Genomic DNA, 21,748 nt, shown 5'->3' on the forward strand with positions numbered 1-21,748 from the left:
GCACAATAATGTTTAATATTTAGTATTTACTGTCATATTCCCATATATCATTGTGATGTTGTTTATTCTATTACTCTTGTTCTCTTCTGCTTGTTTTCTTTTTTTCTTTCTCAGCAGGTGATCCAGGTGATTGATATATGCTTTTTTTTTTCTCTGCCCGTTCTGTTGGTTTTTGTTTTTTGCCCTTCTCCCCCGTCCCTCTTCTCAGCTGTTTCTCTTTCCCTCTTTCTTTCTCCCCTTCTTTCCTCCAGTCAAGTCTGTCCCGTATTCAGCAAGTGAAAATAAAATAAACAATAAAAGGTGAATCAAATGGACCATTATGGCAAGGCTGGGATGGTCAATTTGGTAAAGTAAATCCGTTGGGCATCTTTCTTTGCCTCTAGACAATAATTCTGATGGCAAAAGAGCCAAACGGGACAGGCAAAAAGAAAGGAAAAAAATAAATCTAGCAATAATGAGCAGTCACTTTATTAACAGTCACTAAGTGTTCAAAGTGAAAAACTGAAGATCAAAAAACATCTGGAATCTAATGCAGAGTTAGACTGTTCAGGTTTTTTTTCTCTGGTCAGTCATTTCTGCAGTGTTGCTGTAAAGTTACTCCCCAAGTGATCATATAGAACACAAATATAAAAATGTACATGGAGAAAAATGTCAAATGTTTCTTTTTCGCTACATTTTCTTACTTGAGGAGTTTTGCAGTTTAACAGGTTCATGCTTCCAAAGTGCTTTCACCAACACTGGCTCTTTTATGCTGCAAAAAAATCCCATTAAATGAGAACATTTTAAACTCTGCTTGTTTCACATGTATGTATCTGTGATCATGTCTGAACCTGCAGAAGGAAACAAACCTGAAAACAGAGGTGCAGTAAGAGGCGGAGCGAGACGAGACAGACGAGATTCACCTTAAAGTTTGTGGATGACAGAGCTGCAGTCGAGACACATCTCTGTGCTTCTCTCTGAAGAAAATCCAACTGAGTTCATATTTTATTTCCCAGCATCTGACCTGAATCTGATTATTGGTGAGTACACCTGATATTTATTGTGTTTTAACCAGAATTAACAGAAAACTTCCAGCTTTCATCAAACAGGAAGTTTCATTCATTTATGCTTATTCATTTTATTGTTATTTGTAGCGAAAGTCAGTGTCACAAACTACAGTTTTTATAGCCTAAAGTCGTTTTCTTTTCGCTAGCTGAGTCTGTAAAATCTGCCAAATGTGGCAATAAATACATAAAGTTGTCACGATCAGGTATCTGTTGAATGAAGTTTGTAGTCTGCTGATGCAAATACAGAATGCAAGAGATGGAGGTGAACATAAAGCGAGTCTTTAATACTGTTTAGTCCATCCATCTATTTGCTTAGGCTTATCCTTTTCGGGGGGGGGGGGGGGGGGGGGCGCTGGAGCCTATCCCAGCTGTCTCAGGGCGGGAGGCAGGGTAGAATTGAATAGAATAATCCTTTAATTGTCCCACAAGGGGAAATTTGGGTGTAACAGCAGCGAGAAAGACACATATACAAACGAACAGTACACAAGACACAGAGCAGAAACATACACAATTTTTACATATTTACATGAAGGACAATGGTTACCAAAAACTGAGTACTGTACTGTAATAAAATTAAAATACAGATAAGAGGCAAACCCTGGTTATAGTGTGAATCAGTTGATAAAATAGTGCAAGGTACAGCGCTACCCTGGACAAGTCGCCAGTCTGTCGCAGGGCTGACTACTGTTTAGTTCAAAAAAAAAAAAAAAACAGTCCAAAAAACACAAGAAACAAAACCCAAAACCAGGAGCTTTAAGGAATAATACTATTGGAACTTAGGGAGAGAAAACACCAGGAAACACATGCCCAACAAGGAATGATGGGAAACTGAGACAATAAACACAAAAGGTAGAGAGGTAAGAGGAAACAGGTGGAGCAGGAACAAATCAGGGATGATGAGACAAGAGAAGTAGAACACAAAATAAAGCACAGTGACAAACGACTATCAAAATAAAACAGGAAGTAACTATTGGAGACAAAAGACTCAAAGATACAAAACTGACAGACCGGACACACAGAAGAATAAGGAAACAACAAGACACTACAAAATAAAAGTTGAACCTGCTGAAAGCAGCCAAACACTGAAACAAATACTCAAAGATTAATGAACAATGAGACTGAGAACCAGAATGTTAAATAAAGACAAGAATTTAAAGTTTGTAATTGAAAACTGTGGATCCAAACCCGGGACCGTGACACAGGGACAGAACAAATCAAAACTCAAGTATATCTACAAGCATCATCAGGGGATATGCAGCTATTTGCATTTGTTGATCTCAGTGAGGTCATGAAAACACAGGATTTGAATCATCAACCTTTGTGTCTCTGCCAGAAAAAGTGACTCACCAGGAAGAAGTCTGGTTTCATTTCTTGCCTTGCTTTTCATCAAACACATTTTGAGTAAAGAGTTTAAATTACACTATTTAATTCATTCGATGTAAAAGACCCATAGAAAAAAGGAAAAAAGTATACTTGTTGTTAACGTGTACGGGAGATATTCCCAAATGTATATTTGCTAAAATATTCTTCTGACTTCATCAGAAAGCCATGATGAGACCAGAAGAGCTCCTAAACACCCTGGAAGATTTAACAGACGATGAGTTTGAAGGCTTTAAGTGGCGCCTGCAGCAGGGAGAAGTCCTTGCCAGTCGACCAACTATCAAAAAGAGCCGACTGCAGACGGCAAAAAGACGGGACACCGTGGACCTGATGGTGCACACCTACACTCTTCCTGGAGCTGTGGAGGTGACCAGGAAGGTTTTAGAAAGAATCTGCAGGAATGATCTGCTGCAGAGTTTGTCTGCCAGCTCAGAGCAACAAGCCGCCGTACCAGGAGAGGTTCCCTGTGACGTCTGCACTGGAAGCAAACTGAAGGCCCTGAAGTCCTGCATGGTGTGTCTGACCTCCTATTGTGAGGCGCACCTGGAGCCTCATCTGACAGCTTCACGTCTGAGAAGACATCATCTGGTAGAGCCCTTGGAGAACCTGGAAGGCAGGATGTGTATGAAGCACGATAAACCTCTGGAGCTGTTCTGTAAGACTGACCAGACATGTGTCTGCACGCTCTGCTCTGTTTTCAAACACAAGACTCATGAGTTTGTTCCTCTGAGAGAAGAATATGAGGGAAAGAAGGCAGAGCTGTGGAAGACAGAGGCTGAAATTCAGCTGATGATCCAGAAGAGACAACTGAAGATTCAGGAGATCAAAAAGTCAGTAAAGATGAGTAAAGATTCTGCAGACAGAGAGAAAGCAGAAGGTTTTCAGGTGTTCACTGCTCTGCAGGAGTCTGCTGAGAGAGGAATGAAGAAGCTCATGAAGGAGATCGAAGGCAAACAGAAGACAACAGAGAAACAGGCTGAAGGTTTCATCAAGGATCTGGAACAAGAAATCTCTGAGCTGAAGAAGACAAGCTCTCAGATGGAGCAGCTCTCACACTCTGAAGACCACCTACACGTCCTCCAAAGCTTCTCATCCCTGAAAACTGTTCTACCCACAAAGGACTGGACAGAGATCAGAGTTCATCCACCTTCATATGAGGGAACTGTGGTTAGAGCTGTGGCTCAGCTGGAGGAGAAACTCAGGAAATGCATGAAGAAGAAGCTGCTTGAGGCTGAGCTGGAGAGGGTCCAGCAGTATGCAGTGGATGTGACTCTTGATCCTGATACAGCAAGTTCGAGACTCATCCTATCTGATGATGGAAAACAGGTGCATTGTGGTGATGTGAGGAAGAACCTTCCAGACACCCCACAGAGATTCTCTCCATGTCCTAATGTTTTAGGAAAGCAGAGTTTATCATCAGGCAGATTTTATTTCGAGGTTCAGGTTAAAGGAAAGACTGCCTGGGATTTAGGAGTGGCCAGCGAGTTGGTCAACAGGAAGGGAAAAATCACGCTGACTCCTCAGGATGGTTTCTGGAGTTTAGGCTTGAGGAATAGAAATGAGTACAGAGCTTTTGCTAGCCCTTCAGTCCGTCTCTGTCTTCAGTCTGGTCCTGAGAAGGTGGGGGTGTTTGTGGATTATGAGGAGGGTCTGGTCTCTTTTTATGATGTGGATACTGCAGCTCTTATCTACTCCTTTACTAGCTGCTCCTTCATTCAGAAACTCCACCCATACTTCAGTCCCTGTCTCAATGATGGTGGTGAAAACTCAGCACCTCTAATCAACTGTCCTGTCAATCAAATCGAGTCAATCAACAGATTTTATTTGATGAACTGATTGATTTTTATTGAAGGGAACCAATGAACATGTTTAGTGTAAATACTCTACAGTTTCCATGTTTTCTATAGAATCTGAATATTGTGGCCTCTGATTTATGCTTTTGTTTGACTCTCGTGGGATTTGAAGCAAACAGAAGCAAAAAAATGAATCAGGAAATTTTCCCACTAAGTGATTATAAAATATCAGAGAATGAATCTCAGAAAGCTTCATTTAAGAATAAATGAACAGTGACCTTGTAACTGTTAACAAAATGAAGCATTACACTTTTTGGTCTTTTGAAATTGATATTTGAGCCTGGACTGTTTCAAACACTGAAAGTCAGATATCTTTACACTGTGTGTTGATTTGTTACTGTTTAATATTTTCTTAACCTCTTGTAAAGAAAAGATAACTGTTGTATATAAATAATAGTGACAAATACTGCACAAAACTACTGCTTATTTATGGCACAGTCTCCATCACTATAACAACTCAGTTCGTTTCAATGCAGAAATCTTTCTTCTGTGAGTAAACAGCGCCATCATGTGTTGTACAAACATGACAAGAACACTTATTATTCAAATGTATTATGGAAGGAGATGTTTAGAAATTTCCAATTTCAAGATTTTATTGTAAATTGTCTAATAGAGTTTAAAAGTGATGCTAGAGGTAATGATTTAATAGCTAATCAGTACACCATATCAAAGAGTGGTTGAAAATGTAATTTTTATTTGTTTTCTGCAAACCAGAAACTTTTGCATGTGTAATTTTTTAATGCATTTTATTAAAAAGACTGTCACTTAATCTCGCTGGTACATATTGATTGATATTCTTTCAGTGCTTACAGCTGTGCATAGTAATTTTCCCATTCATTTGTGATTGTCTACTCAGATTTGACCATTTTATCTATGAATAAATAAGTTTTCTGCTCTATGATGCAAGTTAGACCCTCTTTATTTTATACTTTTTTTGTGTGTATTAGCTTTTTTTAATTTAATACATTTGAAAACTGACCATATGGTATCATAAATATATTGATGGATGATTTTGTACATGTCTAGATTAGAAAAATCTAACATAAGATACTATTAAACTTTTTAATAAGTCAAAGAAAATTAAACAAAAATAAAATACATTTTTAAAAAAGTGTTACCTGCTTAAACTTGCTGCCTTTTTTAGCCGTACAATGGAGATAAAACTAAACAGGGCATTATACCTCTGCTCCACAGGCTGTGACATCACCTCAAACAGATGTGGCAGGTCATCTCATCACCTTCAAATAACCACAGCAGGTCATGACGTCTGACCACCAAGAGTGCTGATGCTACAATCTGGGCTAGCTCCTGATATCATGCAGTGCCTCATATTAGAAACTTGGTGGTTTGAAAGTTGAGTAAACTGTGTAATGGTGACATCTTCTGGTCCAGTAATATCTTCACACATGATTAGAGAATTTTTTCAATGTGGCTGCAATTTGATGGGAAATAAAGCCATAGATGCCCCAGCCTGAGTGATGAATATTTGACTCATGTCTTGGTAGCTTATGTGATCCATGGGTTGCCTCTTTTAATCCACAGCAGACTTGATGCCCTCTTTGCAATATTGATGCACCTGATTTAGGGGACTTCTTATTGTGCAGTCCCCTGAATCACAACAGCTTGAAGTGTGAAGTGTCTGCCCGGCAAAACCTTAGCAGGACCTCAGTGGGGTAGCAATAGCTGCTCCTGCTTAGACGATCCCCTGCAAACTTCCCATACTCAGCTGTCTTCCTCTCAGTTAACTCTATCACCTGAAAGACCAGATGACTTTGACACACGCAGCCATGACCTGGGTGTGGTCATGGCTATGGAGACAGGTTCATATATTAGTATATAGAACAAAGCATAACACAGTAAAATGTACAAATACTTAAGTAAAAGTGCATTAGAATTGTGTTTCAATGAAGTGCTTCTGCAAAACAATACGATATACCATTCTACAACTGTTTATAACTTGTGTAGTTCATATTTCTCTGTAGTTTTCCTACTTATATCCTGTTCATAGCCTGTACATAGCTTGTACACCCACTACAGCCTGTACATACTTATAGTTATAGCATATTCATAACATACCTTCATACCGTTTACATTATAACATACCCATAACATACTGTTATGTAATATAGCTGTATATCTATATTATTGCTAATATATATTTTGTAATATATCTATATTATGGCTAAAGCACTTCTGGATGGATGCAAACTGCATTTTGTTGCCTTGTACTTGTGACATGTGCAATGACAATAAAGTTCAATTCTGTTCTATTCTAAAACTACTGCGTTGCATTTAAGGACTGGATCTGTCCGTGCTGTTTAGAGCTGGGCCTTTGCCACCTGTAATATAATAAACTCACTTTTATGTTTTATTCTTACTGACCACTCAAAGTCACACTTTATATTTTTTACAGGCGATAAATTAATACAGGACTTTACCCTATGCACCTAAAGCACTTTATCTACCTCACATCCACATCCTTTCTAGAATTAAATTAACCTAACGTGTATGTCTTTGCACTGTGGGGGGAAGCAAGAGAAATGTAACTTGGTACATTTGCAAACTCCACCTATAAAGGAACCAGGAAGCTTCATGCTGTCAGTCCACCATGCCACCACATGTCAGGCTTCATGTCTGTGCCAAGGCACCCTCTCCTTCATCTTCACATGGTCACTATCCTTTATGTGCATCAGATATGATTGCCCCTGTGCTGTTTTACTATCGCATTGTTTGGAGATTCCACCATGATCCTTCAAAGACCAGCAGGTTTCTGTCTCTGTTCTTGTGACAGTTCTTGTGACAGTGTCAAGGTCAGCTTTGAACATTAACATTGTTCCATAAAATATACAAACAGACAGTTTCCAGTTAGTTCACAGTCTCAAGAATCCCTATAATCACCACACTGTTTTATCTGACCCACACCAGTGGATCTAAAGTCCATCTCTATTGATACAAGTCCAACTAGACCAGGAACAGCCTCAGTGTACAAAGGTCTGTGCACCCATGTAAAATTGTAAACATTTTTGTCATGTGTATTTTGGGCCACTTTTTGGAAAAGTCATCAAATTACAGACTAAACGAATTTAATTAAGGGTATTTTAGTTGCAGTCATCCTATAAGGAGTAAATATGTATGTTGATAGATTCAAATTGTGGAACAAGATCAAGAAAAAAATCTCCAAGGGAAATAAATCATAAAGGTAAAATTTGTAACAGAAAACTCTGCCATTCGTCTGCAGCCAAACTCTTCCCGCGTCACCACATGCTTCTGACACAAGAGAACCGGCTCTTTCAGCTCCCAACCGGCTCTTCAGGTTGTTTTGTCACTTTAATTAATTTATTATCAACAACAATATAAAATTATGCACAAAAGGAATTACTAATGTAAACAAAAGTGGTTTTATTTATAAATGTTTCTACAAAAATATATACGGTGGCCCCTAGAGACAAAGCACATACAAACTCCGAAACAAGTACAAACTCCAAAGCACGTACAGAGCTACCTAGATTACTTACATGACACAATTGAAAGCATATGTGTATTGTTTGCATTTTTATACACAAACACTCATATATATTCAAATAAATTTAAAAATATGTTCATTTACCTGTTACTACCACACACCAAATCCTGTTATACTTCCTGGCTTGTAGCCACTAGGATCCTGGAGCACTTCTATTGTGTTTTAGGGGCCACGTGAATATGCTTTATTTATTCACTCCACATAAAATGTTATAAATAAATTATAAAATACAAAAACAACTATTTATATTTCAACTTTTAACTATTTGAATTTTCAGCTTTTTCCTTTTAAAGAAATTTAAAGTGAAACAACACAAAACAATGCAAACCACAACAAAATAAAATATAAATTAAAATATGCAAAACAAAAAGAGGATGCACATTCTCTGTCATATGGGCCTAGGATGATTATTTGGGAGAGTGTTTTCCTGCTTGGAATTGTATACATAGGATTCACTACATGGATAAACTTTATGAATCCTTTATCATCCGCAACTGAAAATAGTTGTGGATGATTACTATACCTTTCTAATGTGATGATGTTGTCTCTGATTGTTGCCTCTGGCTCTCTTTCTCTCCCCCTCTGTCACGTAAAAATCCGCTATAGCATGCAAATGGTTCCTTAAAAAAAATCCTCAAATATTGTTAGAATTATATTATTTTTACACCAGAGAAAATGTAAACTATGGGAACACGGGAAGACAAATATGTTTCGTTTTAAATAAAAAGACTGCATTTTAATGGAAAGTGAAGTTTAGGCTTTGAATTCAAAATGTTTTTGGTTCTTTTAGTTTGAAAATATATATAGATGTGCTCCTTTTTTCTTTTTCTTTTTTATAAAACAGTATTGTGAAGACAAAAGACTATTTTGAAAGGTCGTCTTAGCTTCCAGCACATTTGGTTTGGATTTATGCCAGATGCCCTTTTTGAGTCTGTATTTTAGGCCACTTTAAGAAAAGTCAGCAAATTTAATGCTATAAAATAAGAGTGTGAAGGCCATAATAGGGTTTGGTGAACAACCGGGTGGGTGACACTCAAATGTCCTGCAATGTAGTCGTGACTCTATTCTTGACTTTAGAGTGTTTATTTGGTTCATTTAAAGAACATTTGTTTTTTAGTCTTTCTCAGTTATTTCACTTCTTGTTTCGTGGACTTAATTGTTTGTTTACATGTTTTTGAGGTCGAATTTAACCTCTGACTGGCCATTGCAGATTTCTGTCAGAATCTGCAGATTATGCAGTACAAATAAAATGTTAACGTTTCTCCAACGTTGTCTTCCCAGCAGTTTCACTGGATAGCCAGCAAGCGTTCGCGATGTCTTATCGATCATTGTTGCTCCCATAGATACATTTCAGTTTACCAGTCATGAGGCTCCAAATTATCGGGCGCTTCTCTGGCGCTGATAATTGGCGTCTGTCTTGTGTCAGTGACGTAAAAGACGGATTTAATGCGACATGAGCGTTCAAACAGCAGTCGCTTTCTGAAACATCGGATATGTATCGGATTCAGTACCACATACGAAAGTGACCCAGATCGGATTTGAAAATATCGGATTTGTTCCGTTCACACTGTCATAGCATGATCGGATATGGGTCGCATAGGGTCAAAAAAATCGGATTTCATGCGCTTTCGCCTGCAGTGTGAACGTAGCCAGCAAGCACCGCTCTTCTCTAAAACAGCAATAAGGATAATTATTAGGTTATCTACATTATTATGGAAATAACAAAATAACTTAAAGCAAAAATTGGGAAACGTGAAGTCCGAAGTCTTTATATTAAGGGCCATCAGTCAAACAATAGAGCGTTCACACTAGAGCGCGTTTGCTGTCGCATTTTATTTGTAGTGTGAACGAGCAGACAAAAAAATCGGATTTGATCAAAAAATCGGAATTGAGCATTAAGACCTGCGGTGTGAACGTAGCCTTTGTGTACATATTGTTGCTTTATTATCAGTCTGTTTGCTGGTTATTTGAGCAGGGTTTTTTTAGTTCCTCTGTGATTTTTGGTTTTTGTAGTTATAATAATTGTTATTTTTTTGTTTTGTGGGGGTTTGGATGTCTCTTTGTCGTCTTTTTAAGGATTTTCATAGCAGTAATCACTCGAGTTACCGAAAAGTCTTATTTTGAAAGTTATAACCGGAATCCCCCCCCCCCTCCCCCGATGATTGTAGAAAGTAGTCATTTCTACAGTCATTGGTTTAATCCCAGCTGTTTATAATCACAGCTGTGGTGAAGCTTTGACTCAGAGCCTCACCCTCCACCAAGAACTTTAGTTTTCTTTAATTCTATTTGTCTTCCAGCGGTGAAATGTCGACCACCGGGAGCTCCCTGAACTGTGAGGGGATGTACTCCCAACTAATAGACGACGAGTCCTGTCATGACGACTTACCCCACAGGCCAGATGTGGAACACCGTGGTAAGCAGTTAAACTTTAACCCTGCAGATGTGCCTCTGTGGAGGAATGCAGACGGTTTCGTTTATCTTTGCTTTAAAATAACTGACTTTGTCCTGTAGACACGGTGTGTTATCACTATGGAGACAGCAAAATGTCAAACTGAGATTTGTTACGTTAACTTTTGTACATGTTTATCTTCAGGATTCACTTTGCAGCTTCTCACATGAAAGTGCTGTTTTTCTCGTATCAGTCATTTAATTTTCATAGTTCTGCAGGCTTTCACTGGTAATTGTTTACTTACAGGTTATAAGGATAATAAAAAGATAAAGGAAAAAAACATTTATCAACAGAAAATTTTTAGATATATTATCAAAGTGCTTTACAAAGTCCCAAACTCTGTGTTACATAACAGACAGACATGATGGTGTAAACGTGAATTCAATCTTTAAGGTTTACGTACTCAAGTATAGGGTTTTATACTCGGAGCCTCCTCCTTCCTCCTTCCGTGGGAACATTAGTGGTTTTCTTTGAACCAGCCCTGAGCTTTTAGATACTAAATCCAACTTTTATACACACTGGAGTCAGTCTGCAATAAGAATAAAAGACTAAAACTGTGAAGTCAAAATATAGTTTTATTTATTAATTTAATTAATTAAAATAACATGCAGAAACTGATTATGAGTTCAAAATGCAGCCATGGCAGCAGCAGGCTAAGCTCAGTCACTAGCAGACTGTGTGTCAAAGGGCCCAATCAAAGCTCTCATGTTTATTTGTTTGTTTTCAATTCAGTTTGTGGATTTCCTTTTTTCAGATGAGCTTTTATTCTTGTAACGTGTTCCTTGTAGTTTGGTTTTTGGTAACTAGCTTGCTTTCATGTTTTTGTGTGCATATTAAGGCCCTTTGTGATGGTTTTGTTTGCTTTTGTGTTTTTATATTATGGACATGGTGTTTTTTGTCTGGTGACATAATGCTTTTATTTTTAATATAAAAGTGATCATTGATAATTAATGAAGTAGAACGTTTAAAATCTATTATTTACTAACATTTATAATTTTCAGATAGATGAATATACATTAGTTGTAAGTCTTTCACTTACTCAAAAACAAATAATAAATTCCTACCTGCATCATGCTTTGTTAGATAATTAAAAATGTCAAATGCATCGCCGGGATTGCGTTCCAGCATGTTTGACATTTACAAGTCTGAGCAGAGTCCTCTGTGGACAAAGCGCTCCACTGCACGCACTACTTAGTCATCAAAAAGTGTGAATACTTTTATATGTCAGGTTAAAAAAAAGGTCACTGTTGTCAGTGTTGCAGAACAAAAAAATATTTTTTTTCTTAAAGGTTCTTACTATAAATTCCTGTTTAAAGATTATTTTAAATCTTGCAGAATCAACTGAAACTATCATCCATATATGTGAAAATAACTTCTCTAAATTGTGCTAAAGCGGGGTTTTAATAAACCGTCTTTCTCTTCCCATCACCTGCAGGTCATCCTGTGATGCAAATGTTCCCCAGGCCCAGTGGTCCCAGGCTGTACCGCCTCGCCACCATCTGCCTGGCAACGCTGTGCGCCGTCCTCGTGATCGCCATCATAGCTGTCACTGCACAATGTGAGTACACAACTATACTGAAAAACCTTTGCACGCAATTCTTGTTTTTTAAGTCGTTAAAGATGTATGTTGTACAATCACTGGAAAAACAACCATTCAAAGAAATTCGATGAAAAAATGAAAAATGAATGCCTGTGATGAGTGTTTGTAAACCTCTGACCACATGTAGAAACTCGTGGTTAAAACCATAAATTGTAGAGTTTGTGCTCTGAAGTCACAGACCAAAAAAGACGTAGCTTTTTATTCTAGATTTTTATGCATCCAATTTATTTTTGGAAACTGGAGGAGTCATCCCCTGCTGGCCAGTGGGAAGAATGCAGACTCATGGCTGATTTGGTCGACTGATTTTTAAGTTACTGGAATCATCAGGTCAAAATTGTGTTTTGTTAAGTTCCTGTGAAAGAAATAACTCCAGGAAGAGTTTTTATTTCTAATCACAACATTCTAGCGTGCTGAGACTCTACATGGTGAACATGGAATCCGTTATACCGCCAAGCTAATAATGTCATTGTAACCATGTTAGCATTGCTGGTAGTACAGCCTCACAAACAGGTATTTTTCCAGTATGTGTTTCATGTTGGCTGAAAATTCACTATATGGTGTATAAGTATTCACTCACCCATCCAAACTATTGAATCATTCGGATCACTTCCTTGGCCAACATTTGTGAAAGAATGGGTCGCTCTCAGGAGCTCCTCCATCGTACCATAGGATGCATTAGTGGTGCAATGACTCACTGTTGATCCGTGAAAGCTGTTAGAAAAGCTTTTGGGGTGTTTAGCTACAGACATAAGGCCGTATTCCGTTGTGCAAAACAAGGGGTTTAAACATATGATGAACATGCTTAGCCACGCTATCATAATCCTGTCGTGCGTCCACTTCAGTGACAACATCGTTCCGAGCATGTATGTGTAGGAAAAGTCCAAAGTTATGGCTGAACTGTCCCAGGCATCTTCTGTTGCCCAACTACAGATGGGTGGACCTGCAGGGCAACATAAAGCTATGTGACAATTACTGCTGATTATATCACAGTGGAGTGGTAGATACAAAGCCCTGTACTGCCCTATATTGCACCTTAATTTGTTTTTTATGAGTCTTGAGTTGAATGCTTTTTAATGGGCAAAAAAAATACATAGATAAATAAATGACGAGTTACATTTTTCTTGTCTTCTTTTCTTTTTTTGCTGATCTGAAAATTAATCTGACTTAAAACTGTGATCAGATCCGAACCAACAAGTCCAGCTGTGAAATTTATTCACTACTAAATATTTCACAGTCAGCTGTTAGTGTTATTACAACAAAGTGAAAGTGATTGTGGATTACAGCCACGATCAGTGGATGCTGAGGTGCAGAGTCAGAAGCTACAGATTTCGGGTTTGGGATTTGAGAGCAGTGGGGATTATGGTGTGGGGTTGTTTCTCAGGAATTTGGCCGGGCCCCTTAGTTCCAGTGAAGTGAACTCTTAATGTTTCAGCATACCAAAACATTAAGGACAATTACATGCTCCCAACTTTGGGGGAGCAGCTTGGCCATGGCTCCTTCCTGTTCCAACATCACTGCACACTAAACACAAAACAAGGTCCACAAAGTCATGAATGAGACATGAATGGCCTGCAGAGAGTCTTGACCTCAACACGATAGAACACTTTGCAACGAGTAAGAGCGGGGTCTCTAATTCATTTACGGATGGTCAGTCACTGACACTGGAGCCAAGCCTCCAACTTCAGTTCACAAACGTGCTTCTGGAAAAATGGTCAAAAATTCCCATAAACACTCCTAAACCTTGTGGAAATCTTTCTGGGCCCATGTTATATTAAACTCTATGGATTAAGAATGGTATGTCACTCAAGTTCATACATGTGTAAAGGAAGATGAGCAAATACTTTTGGCAGTATATTGTAATCCTTCAGCATACAGTACTGTATGTAACTTACTTTCATACTGCTAACAGATAAAAACAAACCTCAGGGTGGTGGTGAGGCATCCTTAGGGAAGCAGACGCAGGAGGCAAATGTGTCAGCTCTGACAGCGTCCATCGCCAAGCTGCAGCAGGAGAAACAACAGCTGCAGAAAGAGAAGGACGAGCTGCAGGCCAAGCTCGCTGCAAAGATGGCTACTAAAGGTAGACTCCTCATTTTTCTTTATCGTTTTCATTCATGCATCTTTGTGAAGCCACAAGAATGAATCGTCTCCTCTATGAGCTGTCAAATACAGCCTGGATCCTATCAATAAGACTTTAGTCTGATTTAATTTAAGATTACATTTTTTGTAACCCATCTAACAAGCATAGTGAATCAGCTATTTACCAGCCGTTAAGTAAATATCTTTGGTTGCACCAATTTCCTTCTTTCTTGTCTCATCAGCTCCTGCTGTGGTGACGTCGGCTCCTATCGTCTGCCCCAACGACTGGCACCTCTTTAACAACAGCTGTTACTTAATCTCCAGGAACTCGCGGGATTGGCCAGAGAGCAAGTCATTCTGTGAGAGCAAAGGCGCTCACCTGGCCATCATCCACACACCTGAGGAGCAGGTACAGTTTGATAAATTTCATTGTGTTTTCCACTAAAGATGCAGTCATGCTGTATGCATGTGGTGCCAAGGAGGGATACACTGATTTCTGGCTTTTTTCCTTTGACAACAAGAAAACATTACTTCTGCCTCATTTGGGCTTTTGTGAAATTTTCTTATGTAAACTTCCTGTAAACAGAGCAAGGAAAGAGCTGACTCTATAAACGCCCTTTACTGTATAAAGTCATTACTGATTAATGCTTTCTTGAATGTGAATGCTTCCTCTGTATGTTTCCTTTCAGACATTTCTTTGGAATCTTCTTCCCAGAGGACACTGGAACTCCTACTGGTTTGGAATAACTGATGAAAAAACAGAAGATGAGTGGAAATGGGTCGACGGCACTCCGCTGATCGGAGGGTAGGTCGTTTGTTTCTCTGCTTACCTTCTTCCCAACCTGTTCAGGACTAAAACTTAACACGTGGTCATGTTAGCATTGCCTTACAACACGATGCAATGTCCTAACAGAACAGTGAATGCAAAACAAGTTTGGTGCCAAATGAGTTGCTTCACTTATTGGGCAATATTGCAAAGCAGTTCGGCAGATTCATTTTTCCTTTGGTTCAGTTTCTTTTTTTTGGTCCTGCTTTGGACAATAACGCAACTATAGCGACAATAAACACAACAGTGTGTAAAAGTTTTGAATGCATTCTGATAAAACTTTGCAGGCGTGTCTTCAAGAGGTTAACTCAATGATCCATCGGTCAAAAATTAAAAAGAAGTCTTCTAACTTAGAAACTATAATTCTTACAAGTGCCGTGTGTATTGCCAACATACGCACAATCCCATATAAAGATTTAAAATATCATGCCACACCTCTGACTTCCTAAAGGCAATGATACACCGTATAAGGCTTCTGAATATCAGGCTACTTATATCAGGACTTCTGAACTCATCTTCAGATAAAACTTTTATATCTTTTATCTTTAAAACTCACTGTCTTTGTTTGTATTGGCACCATTTAGGATGTGGGGAGTCTAAATATCACATTATAGGTTAAATCCAAATATGATTTTACCTGTAACCTCACTTGTGATTGATTGATTTTGAATGCTGATTTATGATTAATTAGTGACTAATTAATCATTAACAAAAGGTTATACTTACATATATTATTATTATTATTATTATTATTATTATTATTATTATTATTATTATTATTATTATTATTATTATTATTATTATTATTATTATTGTCTCTGCCCCCGCAGTCTAAGAACAACTGGTATTCAATCATTCAAGGCCAACAGATTTATTTGACACTGATGCTCTGAAATATGCGTCTAGTTTTCTGTATGTCGACTTCAATAGGAGAAAAACCTGGAGCTCTTTGTTTGTAAAGAGTGACTGATTATCTTGTAGAGTAAATAGACAGTGTGTACTTAAAAAACAAACATGCAGCTGAACACTGACCTTTAACACACGCATGATTTTTACTCTGCACAGTGGTGGCTCCCAAGCTTATTTAAACTAAAAGACAAATGAAGAAATTTGGTGCAGGCAGCAGATAAAAACAGGGACATGGACAAAATGATATTCAGAGTTAGCAATTTGTGGTCTTATGAACCCTAAACTATTGCATGAATCAGTGTGAAAATTTGGCCCTATTCAGGTGGAATCTTAAGAACTTTTCTGTCTTTGATTTTTCATGTTTTGCTTTTTTACCAAATTTATATTCACTTGATTCGTTTTATCACACTTCAGGAAATACAGCCTTTCAGTTTCAGTTTTAAGGGTTTAACGAAAGCATTAACATTTCAGAGACTGAAGATTAATATGACGACTGAGTGGCCAAATCAACAATCTGGTACATTCTTAAAAAGAATGAATGTAGTGGTCGGCTCAGCAACACAGAAAGACCACAGAAGAAAACTAAAGGGCACAATGACAGAATCATTTCTATCATTGATATGACAGAGGTTACCAGTCTGACCAGCAACATCCCAGTGGTCAAGTCTAACGCTGCATGCACTGAACACTGGACACACTGTGACGCACTGCTGCTGTCCTCGTCTTGCCTTCGTGCTCAAAGTCACTAGACATGACCCTTTTCTAGACTGAGTTCCTTTGGCTTATTGAAAGTAAAGATGTTCAATAGAGAAACAAAAAGCGCGACAGACTCACTAAAGAGTTAAATGTTGTGCTGCAGCGCCACATGTCAGATAACAGCTGGAGGGAGAGCAGGTCAGGGCTGCCCGATTTGCAGCAAAGGTTGTTTTTCATGAAAATGCAAAGTGTGGTTTTCTTCATCTCCTGGTTATTGCAAAATGTTGCATTATATCTCTGAGTTGCTTCATTTGCTCTGGATGTTACTTCTGCTTCACATCACAGACTCACTGTAAAATTTTCCCAACTTGTGCAAACTCAACAGATTTTCTAAGAGCCACCTGATTTCTCTTCCTCTATTTGTAGATGACAAACCTGTTGACATTCCTGTTTTGTCCTTTTCTTCCTCTTTAGGGTAATTTTTTTTAGGTTTTATTTCTGTAGACGTTTTGACTCATGTAAGATATTTTTGTATAATTTGACGTTTTGTTTTATTGTTTTTGCCTTAAACTGTCCAGACTGTATTTCAGTACAGATGCAAAGAAAAATAATCTGCAGTTAGGTCCACACTCTGTTGCACAAAGACACACTTTTTGTAGTATAGTATGACTATACACTACCACAGTGTTTAAAAATAAAACAATTGATTGAACAATTAGCACATTGAGACAACTGTTATTGAGATTTGGTGGTGTATGAATAAAATTTATTTGAATTAAATTAAAGTGCAGACATGCAGGCGAAGAAGGACAAACATCTTTGGACAGATGAAACCAAGATGAGCTTGCACCAGAAAGATTTAAGGACAACAGTATGGATAAGAAGAGAAACGACTCATGATGTCACATCATCTGTCAAACATGGTGGAAGTAGCATTATTGCATGACCACAGATGGCTGCCACTGGAACCAAATTCTAGTAATTATTGAGGCGTGACTGCTGATAGTAGGATGAAAGTGTACAGGGCTGCAGTCTCTGCTCAGGTTCAGACAAAGGACCCAAAGCATGTGCCAAAAGTGACCCAAGAGCTTCTCGAGGCTAAGAAATGGGACGTTCTACAATGGCCAAGTCAGTCAGCTGATCTCAAAAGAGCATGCCTTTTAATTGCTAGAGATAGCGCTAAATGTAGTTACAGGAAGCACAACTTTGAAGCGTAACTATCTTCAGCAGGTACTCGCATTCTTTGCACCCAAGAAAACAGGGTTATAAAAAAGCAGAAGCAGTTATGTTTGCATACGGACGTGATCTTTAATTGTTTTTACTAAACCCAGTGATTAATGTGAACAGTAAAGATCTGGAACAGTCTTTCAGCATCTTCAGTTGAGGATTAATTAAACCTAATAGCCAGTTTAATGTAGAATGCAGTCAATTTTCATGTGCTGCGGTTTGGTGGTCCTTTTAGCTGATGCCACGTTTAAGTCACCACACGATTCCTGCTTGCACGTATCCTTTTGTCAGTTTCATCCGTTCATGGTTACGATGTCGTCAAAGTTTTCTTTGTGGTATTTCGACATCTAGCTCAGATTATGCTGAGTGAGCATAACAGGAGCAGCAGGGAGTTTAAAATTCTAACAGCTCATGATAAATGATATATCATCATTCAGTATCATGACATCACTCTCTGAGATGGACAAAAATATAAAATACATTATTTCGATAAATGTTGCAACTTAAACTGTGTAGTCTGCAGTATTGTGGTTCAATTCTAGCGATAAACTATGTTGCACACTGTTATACCCTTGGGTACCACCAGAGACATCATAAGAGGAAGCCACTGCTAGAAATATAACTTCCAGTCTATTTGAGTGCAAAGCAAACTTGTAGGTGGTTTTCATTCGATTTGACAGGATATTTTGTACATAGACTTTTATTTGCCGCTGACCTTGAAAATGAAAGTTAATTTTAGTTAAAAAACTATAAGAGCTTAGATATGTTTAAATATGATTGCTGTGTCTGTGGAATTTCATCTAGATGGAGGCATTTAAGCTGATGAAGTAACAATTGTTAGATTCAACCATTATACTTAAAATTGTCTAAAGCAGAGGTGTCCAACTCCAGGTCTCAGGGGCCGGTGTCCTGCAGGTCTTAGATGTGTCCTTGATTCAACACAGCTGCTCTGTTACACCAGGACAAAGGGTCCAACAAGTCTTTCTTTCTTTTTAATTAACAATATTACAATTATGAGCCCACGAAGAAAAAAAAGTTTCCTGAAGGACTCAAACTATAATCTCTGGGGTAAGCAGCACGATGATACCTCCAGCTTCAAAATGTGGCATTTTAATTCCACGTGTGTGATGATCATGTTCAGGGAAACAAAAATAGGAGGGAGGAAAATGTAACCAGCCATAAAAATAGACTAAACATGAATTTAGACCAAAGTTGCTCAAATCTAAGAGATGAGCAGAAGCTGTCAGTGGATGCTGAAAGCAAACTGTCCAGTTTGAAAAATAATCTTAGGATTATAGTTAGAAGTGGTGGTTTTGTAAAGTACACTGCACTATAGGAATAAAACTGCCCTAGCTCTTCTTCTTGACATGTTTAACGTGAACCGTCAGATCCAGGGTGAACATGAATGTATGTTAAAGGTTTTTATACATGTCGATGTGTTTCGCTCCCTTTCTCTCTCCGTACTGTAGTTTCTGGGAGGAGGGTGAGCCCAACAACCACATCGATGAAGACTGCGGCTACATCGTGAAAACACGTGTGATGGAGCGCGTGGCGATCCGGAGCTGGTACGACGCCCCCTGCAGCATGTACTTACCCTTCATCTGTGAGAAAGAGATGGGCCCCGGCGCGAGTACTGCCATACCACACTAAGAAAACCAGTTAGTATTTTGTACTGGCTGCTTGGGTTATCTGTCACAGTGTAGTCAGGTCATCAACACTTAATTTACCTTTTTGCATTTAATTAACATGTGCCATTTGTGCTCACTGCTCATTATTTGTGACGTGTGTGTGGATAGTTTGCTCTGTCCACAAGCATGAACGCAACAGAGATGGAGTGTCAAAATACATTTACAGTGCTGTCAAGTCCCTGAAGTACCGTGTAGCAGTCAGGACTGCAGTAGGGACTGACAACCAGGTTCATGTCCAGATGAGGCCCTGATCTTTCAGACTCGTGCGTATCTCTGTGCCCTCATACAGACGGTAACACAAGGAAACTGGGTCTCTGCAAAAGCTTAATCATGTATGAAATAGTTTTGGTTTTGGTTTAGGTTTTGAAAAGTGGTGCGAGAAACTAAAACATTATAACTCTACTTTGGTAATAATACAAAACCTTCAGCATTCATTTATACTTAAATTAAAACAATCATTATGTAGAACTATATACATAAAAAAATTGCTGATTATTGATTAGTTGCATGTATCTCACTCTAAATGTAAGCTTTATAACATCACAGCATTAAAAATCCCTGGACTTTTATTTTAACATCTGCAGTAAATAATAACAAAAACTAAAGAAACTGTATGAAGTTAAAAAAATGTGTTTTATTCAAAGCATAGTGGAGTAGCGTACACTGGGCTCTCTGTGCTCAGTGGCATTAACAGGAATAACAGCCGCCCTCCTCTGGACCTGTCGCTGGCTTCTATTCAGTGTTTCTGTGCCTTAAACTGCAGAAATATTTTTATATATTTTTATATGATTCACTTTCAGACTTAAATCAGGGATTCAAGTTGAATCAAGATAAATGCTTTTAAATGTCTGTTTTATATTTGGAATCAGATATGTTATGTGTCAGATGTCTGTGTGTATATACTGTACATAAAATACACGTCATGTTTGATCCATACGTGATGTAGCCACATGTGTAACATTCCCCTCTTTGAAGATGTGCTTTGAGAACTAAAAATGTTTGTTGTCCCGTGGCGTAAATAACGACTGTATTTTCTCCATGGGTGTAAGCTGTTGCTGTCACTCATATCTGCCATGTGAATACAAAATGTGCACCTATCCAGCAGCAGACATGAGCAGTCTGTTAACGATGAATCTATCTGTTCTCTTCATGAAACATGATGGCTTGTTTGTAACGTCTCCTCCCTGCACTGCTGTTGTTGCCCTGCAGGTGGCGCTGCTACCACAATCAGCCTGTCAAGATGTTAACAACAGAAGGGTCTGTGGACTAAAATTACAATAAATTAAAATAAGTCACTTAAAATAACTTATGTGTGTAATTTCCTCCTGCTAGGAAATAATTTCCTGTAAAGTTGCTGAAATTAAAAACAGTTTGAATGTTTTAAATTGTGTTTTTAGATTAAATCAGTTTTAGAGTCGTTCCCTGAGGGAAAAGTAATTCATTGTGATTTATTATTTTCTATCTGGTCAACAAAATGAGTATAAATATAATTTAGATATATAAGATCATGATGAAAAAGAAATCTAGTTATCTATTCTAATTCATTTTTATTTCACTTCTTCTTCACTATATCAGCTCTTTTATTATTATTATTATTATTATCATTATTATTTACATGTACAAAAAACAAGCCTCAAACGCCTCATTCCATCCAGTGGGTCCATCCAGCTGAAAGACCCACATTCCCTCATCTCGTCTGCTTCCTGTTAAAGTGGCCCTGAATGAAGAGTGTTTGCTGAGCCCTGCGCTTGTACTCCAGCTCCTGAGCTTGTTACCACATGGAGTTTTCAGGAAGTCAATTAGCCCTTTTCTGTCATGGTTCATTAGCTTGGGTTGGAGGAACACGCTGGCTCCTTACTGACACTGTTATAATAATGTTCAACCAGCAAATCACACCAGGAAGATTTCAAGAGATCACTGATGAAAATTATTATACAAAGAGCTCAAATAGCATCTACAGTCATCCAAACTGAACACTATGACAGTCATAATTTTTCTGTTTATGAACGTATTAGTATAAGTTAGTATAAGTCAGATTTTTTATTTTTCAGGAAGTAAGGTTATATAAGTAGGTAACGGTGCGTCATGGCTGTCGTCCACTTTACAGCTGAGAGCTCGTTTTGAGGTCACAATGTGGCGAGTATGTTGGAGCATAAACAGATCACATGACAGATTAACAAGAGGTGTTTTTGGTGGGGTTTTATTCTAGCTCGTGGTTTGCTTTATAATGAAGGGAACAGATTTCAGTTAGATAATATTTAATATAAAAAAATATACAAGTTGTATAATTTCAAACACCACACACATTTTCAGCACAAGTTCACTGCACGACACTCAGCGGCACGAATCAACATATTTACAGTCTGTTTCATCTCTATGACTACTCACACCATTCATAACAACTGTACTTTTTATATTTACCTCTTTAATAACTCACTCATTGAGTGTGGAAGTTTGCATTATTAGGGGGTG

General features: G+C 38.2%; 2 protein-coding genes across 2 annotated transcripts; both read left to right on the plus strand.

Annotated features, from left to right (window-relative positions):
* The first annotated feature begins 836 nt into the window (after positions 1 to 836).
* LOC113014741 (E3 ubiquitin-protein ligase TRIM21-like) lies at positions 837 to 5,177 on the plus strand. The gene is made up of 2 exons (XM_026156456.2): positions 837 to 1,019; positions 2,589 to 5,177. The coding sequence occupies exon 2, from the start codon at positions 2,595 to 2,597 to the stop codon at positions 4,260 to 4,262; it is 1,668 nt and encodes a 555-aa protein (XP_026012241.2). The 5' UTR covers positions 837 to 1,019; positions 2,589 to 2,594; the 3' UTR covers positions 4,263 to 5,177.
* Positions 5,178 to 9,604: 4,427 nt separating this feature from the next.
* On the plus strand, positions 9,605 to 20,581 carry LOC113014834 (uncharacterized). Its single transcript, XM_026156588.2, has 7 exons — positions 9,605 to 9,728; positions 10,100 to 10,215; positions 11,687 to 11,809; positions 13,761 to 13,931; positions 14,173 to 14,339; positions 14,620 to 14,735; positions 19,058 to 20,581. The coding sequence occupies exons 2-7, from the start codon at positions 10,107 to 10,109 to the stop codon at positions 19,236 to 19,238; spliced, it is 867 nt and encodes a 288-aa protein (XP_026012373.2). The 5' UTR covers positions 9,605 to 9,728; positions 10,100 to 10,106; the 3' UTR covers positions 19,239 to 20,581.
* The last annotated feature ends 1,167 nt before the right edge of the window (positions 20,582 to 21,748 follow it).

The sequence above is a fragment of the Astatotilapia calliptera genome, chromosome 22 (genome assembly GCF_964374335.1).
Source record: "Astatotilapia calliptera chromosome 22, fAstCal68.1, whole genome shotgun sequence".
In the NCBI taxonomy this organism is placed as follows: Eukaryota; Metazoa; Chordata; class Actinopteri; order Cichliformes; family Cichlidae; genus Astatotilapia; species Astatotilapia calliptera.